The 6,000-nt window shown below is 48.8% G+C and overlaps 1 protein-coding gene across 4 annotated transcripts in view; it reads right to left on the bottom strand.

Moving 5' to 3' along the window:
• Positions 1-356: 356 nt before the first annotated feature.
• Positions 357-6,000, bottom strand: part of Trio (trio Rho guanine nucleotide exchange factor) — a 282,243-nt gene continuing 276,599 nt past the window's right edge. For all 4 annotated transcript variants that reach the window (XM_050144821.1, XM_050144819.1, XM_050144822.1 and 1 more), the window contains exons 55-57: positions 4,892-5,092; positions 3,099-3,237; positions 357-2,667 (exon numbers count right to left, since the gene is read on the bottom strand). In XM_050144821.1, coding sequence (XP_050000778.1) covers positions 2,119-2,667; positions 3,099-3,237; positions 4,892-5,092 — 889 coding nt within the window. In that variant the 3' untranslated portion in view covers positions 357-2,118. The remainder of the gene's footprint in view (positions 2,668-3,098; positions 3,238-4,891; positions 5,093-6,000) is intronic.

Raw genomic sequence — 6,000 nt, 5'->3', positions numbered from 1 at the left:
CATCTCATAAGAAAGCACAAAAAGAACCAAAAGAGGTCATATCGGCGACAGAAAAGGGGACCTGCCGCCAGCAAGGAGACTAGGCAAGAATGAAACAACTCCCTTCGTCAGGAAATCAGGGTACTAGGAAAACGAGGGTGCATTGGCATGAGCTAGGGCTCTGTTTCAAATGACAGCCAGTATATACTGGTGACACACAGGCAGCGGGTCTGTGTCTCACTGCACCGCAAGCCCCGACATGCTCATCCTCAGTCCACAATAATCTGCCCCCCAAGGGCACCCTCCCCACATCTCTCTCAGGGACCTCTCTGATTTAGCAGTAGTGATTAATTTCAATAAAAAGCCTAACACCAAAATCAGGCAAATATGTTTAATTTTTTAAAATAACTGATGGCAAAATAAAATATTTACATCACATCATAATGTGTAAACATGTAAGGTCTCTGTACAAAGAAATATACATGCAAAAAATAATGTAAAAATCTTAACTGAAATAATGAAAGAAACAGTACACAAATAAAAGCTATGAGGTTACACATCCAGTTTCTGAATCCAATTTCTCTTAAAAAGTTTCTGTACAATTTTACAAGAAATAAACAAAAACCCCAACAAAGGAATAAATAAAATACATTGGAAACTGCAAAGCTTAATTATGCCAGTTTATGGCTCAAGACCCAGATGTCTGGCTGGCTTGGGAAGCAAGCTGGTCTCTTTTTTAGTGTATTTCACACAATGAAGATTAAAAAGATATCCAGAGAAAATTCAAGCGTGCCAGAAACCCAACTTCTTGTGTTGAAGGACTTCCCAGGCCAGCGCCAGCTCTGCCACAGTGATTCGGGCGCGGGTACCAGCCTCGGGGCGGCCAGTGCTTCACTGGCTTTCTCACCAAAAGCTGAAAATCCAGCCAATTACTATACAGAAAGTTGAATGTCAAAAAGTCTAAAAAGTAGTAAATGTTCAGACTGATTTTGGGAAAAAAAATAATACTTTGGCATTCTGAATAATAGCATAATAAAATTTAAAACATTACCCTATTATCCAGTTTTATATTCAGAGTATGAAATCACTTTTTACAGTCCTCAAAACTGACAAATTTCACCAAGAGTTAAGTGTCCTTGAACTGATGGCACAGGGCTACGACCCACCCCCAACACACACAACCATAAAGCTCACTTGCGAAGTATGTGCTTTTTCTATATATTTATTACAGGTACAACAGAAGTCTTCATAAATAGTTGCAGAAAATGTTAAAGCCACAACATTGCACATGATATGAAATAAAAACAAAAACACCCCAATGAGTGCATTTACAGTATTTTCATCTGACTGTATACCGGTCAACAATCTGATTGACGGCTTGGGATGGGGTTGGGGAGGGGGGCAGTGGGACTGGACTCAGCCCAAAGTCTTCACTGGATGGGCAGACCCCCTCAGATCCCCCTTAGGAAGGCCCAGGCGGTGGGTGGGAGGGGCGGGGTGGGGGAAATGCCAGACGGAAGGCAGGGAGAATCTTATGTACAAGTAAGGCCTACGTTTCATCAGAGCAAAACCATCCATTCTGTTTTATGCAAAAGACTGAGGTTGAACGTACGTTTCAGAAGCCAAGTCTGGTGCTTGGCAAGACGCACGCAGATGAGGCGCCTGGCAAAGCTCAGTGCCAGGTGGATGCCAAGAGCTGGCTGGGGCCATGGGAGTGGCTGCCACCTGGCGAGTCTTTCCCAGAAATACACAGTATCTTTGTTTTGTGTAACACCAGTGGTTTGAACATAGGCATGGATTTCCTTGAATCAATCTTGAAAATGTTAAATTTGCAAAATTCTATCCATGTTCATTTAAAAAAGTATCTTTTTTTTTTTTTTTTTTTTCAGAAACCTGAATAAAATACTGTGATACAGCGATGCGATCTCTGCCTTTGCAGAGGGTAACTGAAGGTCCTCCACCCCAGCGCAGCTTGCAGCTCTGAGCCCAAGTGCCGCTGGGCACAGCTCACTTGGAATGCAATCTCACACGATGAACAGCAGGCAGCCGGTCATTTAGTTTGGTTTGGTTTCCTCTTCAAAATTCAAATTAACAGCTGATTGGCAGGTGAAAGAGAATGAGAAAGAACTTCAAGATAGGTCAAACTCTAGGCAGAAGCCTGCTCTGTAAGAAGTTTTTAATGCTACGAATAGGTCGAACATCATTCTGGTGTTTGCGCCGCTCAATGAAGGAGGTCAGTCTGGACGTGTCGAGGACGCCCGTGCCTTTGCCGCTGCCATTTCCTGCCTGTAGCCACTGCTCCTGCAGGGCCAGTGCAGCCGAGGGACGCTTGGCCGGGTCCTCCTGCAGGAGGAAGCACACGAACTCCTTGGCCTTCTGGCTAACTCCTTTAAAGTAGTCCTCCGGGAAGCTGAAGTCCAGCCGGCAAATGTTCAGGCAGGTCTCTTCCACGCTGTCATCCAGGAAGGGGGATACGCCGCTGAGCAGCACATAGGTGAGCACTCCAACACTCCATGTGTCCGAAGTCAGGGAGACAGGGTTCCCAAGAATGATTTCTGGGGCTGCAAACTCGGGGTTCCCCAGCAACTGGTGGATATAGTAGGTGGTGTTGAGCTGGACAGCATCTCCAAAGTCAGTCAGTTTAATGGTTGGCTTGGCCAGACTCTCATCCACCAAAATATTCTCAGGCTGTAACAGAGGAGGAGACACCGTCATTGGCAGACATCCCTAGCTCATGCTCAGTCTGACCACTGTTCAGGATCCTATGGCAAGGTGGGAGTCAAGCGAGTGCCATCTGAGGAAGCTCTCTAGGCCGCTCTGCTCAGCTGGGAGCAGCTCTCAGCTGCAGGGTACTGTCTTCTCCCCCAGGCACTCTCAACTGGGTAGATTCTGTGCCAACTTGGCAGCACTGACGGGAACTTCTTAAATGTCTCCTGACCTAACATGCTCCCGACTAGGCCCTCCCAGACTGAAGGCAACTCTGGCAAAGACAAGGAATCTGCTCCGCTGCCAGCCTCTTCCCATTTGCCTCAGACTCAGGCAGGAAGAGGGGCTCTTGCATCTCGCATGGCCTATCTGGCCAGGTGGACCTCCCCTTGCCCAGCCTCCGTCCTGCCAACCTTTAGGTCCAGGTGCGCTATCCTGCAGTTGTGAAGGTATCGGACGGCTTCCAGAACTTCCCCCAGGTGCCCTCTGACCTTCCCTTCGGTGAGGCTTCCCCATCGTACCACGCAGTCCAGGAGGCGACCCTGGTCAGCCCTGCAGGGGAAGGAGGACACTTGTCACCTTTCAACTCAGACCATTTGAGAGAAATGAACCCACACTCTCAGGACTAAACCTCCACTGGATGGCACGGTACAGGGAGCGGGGGAAAAGATCCAGTCAGGGATGCAGCCTTGCTGGTGTTGCTATGGCAATGCTGGGCAGTACCTATGCACAGTAGACATTTGGATGTAAACTGCTGCTACAAGAAGGATGGGGTCACTCACCTCCCTGGGCACAGGCTCTCTTACACGAGAAGATGGGATGATAAAACGCTACATCCTATATGCATGCTTAGTCAAAGTTACCCTAATATGAACTATGTTTAATGATACAAAGTTCTCCATCAAAAGTTTGGCAGCATCTACTCACTGAACCTTCAATACCCGAGAAGCGGGCTCCACTGCCCGACTTTAGAGGAGGAGACAGAGGCAGAGAAGGCAGAAAACCTTCCCGAGTGTCCTTGGCTCGTGAACAGCCACTATTGGATGGAGGCTGCTCTGAATGCTGGCTGCTTTCAAAATGTAAGTCTAGAGGAGACCAACCACCTGTCTGTCAAGGAGTGGTCATTAGTGGGGAATCATGGCATTCTTAGGGTAATCAACTCTGTTAACGTCTGACGAGGCTGCACTGTGCTAGTTAAATGACAATGCCTTCCAGACGCTCATACCTTTGAATGCTTGGTCTCCAGTAGGTGGAACCTTTTGGGAAGATTTAGGAGATGTGGCTCTGTTGGAGGTGTGTCACTGAGAATGGGCTTTGAGGTTTCAAAAGCCCACACCATTCCCAGTTAGCTTGCTTTCTCTTCCTTGTGCTTGTGAATTTCATGTTAGCTCTCAGCTACTGCTTTAGCAATATGCCCGCCTGCTGCCATGCTTCTAGTCATGATGGTCATGGACTCTAACCCTGTGGAATGGTGAACCCCCAAATTAAATGCTTTTTGCTTTTTTTTTTTTTGTATAAATTCCCTTGGTCACGGTATTTTGTCATGGCAATAGAAAAGTAGCCAAGTAATATACCATGTAACTTTCCAGTAAAAGAACTAAGAGCCAGAGAGCTGGGGGTATAGGTGAGTGATCCACTCCTTGCCAGGCACATGTAAGGCCCTGGGTACAGCTTTGTACTAAAAAAGAAACACACTCCCTTCAACATCCTCACCCAACCCAAGCAAAGCTAGAGCTGAAAGAGCTGCAGCTTCAGACGAAGGCTGTGGGGATTCTGACGAAGACCTGTGTGATTTTTCCTGTTCAGAATCCCTGTGGAAGGCAGGCAGGAGCTACTGGCCGTCAAGATTACGAGAGAGCCTCCCGGGCATGGGGGCTTCCAGGCCAGCACTGGGCTTGTTTTTCCACACACAGTGCATCATTTTAGCTCATGACAGCTCTCCAGTGGCTAGGCCACCAAGGAGGAGGTGTCTGGAGAGATAGCTCAGCAGTCAAGAGCACTGATTATTCCTGCAGTGGACCCAGGTCCAATTCCCAGCACTCAAATGATTTGGCCATGAGTAGAGGCTCTAACATGGCAGCCTCTGATAACAAATCTTTGTAGATTGCCATGAGTCCTAAAACCACAGAGTCTGTTTTCTCAGAGAACAAACAGGATCAGCAAAAGTGTCGTGAGCTGAGGTAAGGGTGAGGAGGGGGGTACGCACATTTCCAAAACCAGGATATAACTGGTGGGGGTCTCGAAGGTGTCAAGAAGACCCACGAGGAGGGGGTGCTGGAGATTCTGCAGGATGCTAAGCTCATGGGTGACCTGGTCACGCTTCATCAACTTCTTGTTCACGAACTTGGCGGCCACTGCTCGTTTGGTTCCCTTCTGGTCGCATCTCTTAACCACAGCAAATCTGCCCCTGTAAGATTGGTCAGGGGGAAAGGACACAGGGACACGGCTGTGAGATGGTGACCTGACACCTACGGGGCTGCCATTCCTCCCTCCTCATGCAGGCCCTGGGCTTCCTGACCACTGAATGTGTGACGGGAACAGCTCACAGGAGCCTTGGCCTCACCATGCAGCTTCTACCTTTGTCCTCCTGGACAACATCACCATTCGGAGCTGACGTAAGTGCCCACAGTAGCCAGATAAATGTCCTTCCCACTCTTGAGGGGAGGGTCTTTTTGTTCTCTTGGCTTAAGCTTACTTGCAGTGTAGGCAAGTTGTCCCTTCAACTGAGGGTCAGGTCTCTGGTGCTGCGTCCCAGTGCACACCCAGAGCCCGAGCAGCACCTTGATGCTGTAAGGTTAAGATGACCTTGCTCTCAGGGTCAGCACATTGTGCTCACCCAGGGAAATGGATGAATGTGTGGCAGAGGCAGGGCAGGCTACGGGGTAAGTTACATCTGACACTCCTCCCAGAGGAAGTGGACGGTCAGTGGCTGGCTGCCCTAACTGTAGAATACAGAAAGAGTACAGTTGCTGATTTCTGAGCTTGGGCAAGCTCTGCTTCTGTTCTGGAATGCTCCACCGCCATGTGAGGAAGCACAGGGTGAGAGTCCGTGTAAGAAAAAGTCCTACATCCATTTCCGGACTGAGACTTGAGCGAGGTGTGTGCCGCCAGGATGAGCCCGGGAAAGATGAACAGAATGCCTGCCGTCACTCTGCAGTGTTGTGAGGGCTGGCACATCATTACTGCTAAGACGGTGTGGGGGACGGGTGGGGGTGAGACTTTCTGGTCAGTGATATGTAAATGGATATATACCACAGGAGCCATGTGGCCCAGAGTGGCCAACAGAATGGAGAAGGCTGCTGACAACTGCATGGG

This window comes from Alexandromys fortis, unplaced genomic scaffold (genome assembly GCF_014885135.2).
Source record: "Alexandromys fortis isolate MF-2015 unplaced genomic scaffold, M_Fortis_MF-2015_v1.1 scaffold_52, whole genome shotgun sequence".
In the NCBI taxonomy this organism is placed as follows: Eukaryota; Metazoa; Chordata; class Mammalia; order Rodentia; family Cricetidae; genus Alexandromys; species Alexandromys fortis.
Note: the sequence above shows the minus strand (reverse complement) of the source record. Positions and strands in the feature narration are given on the sequence as shown.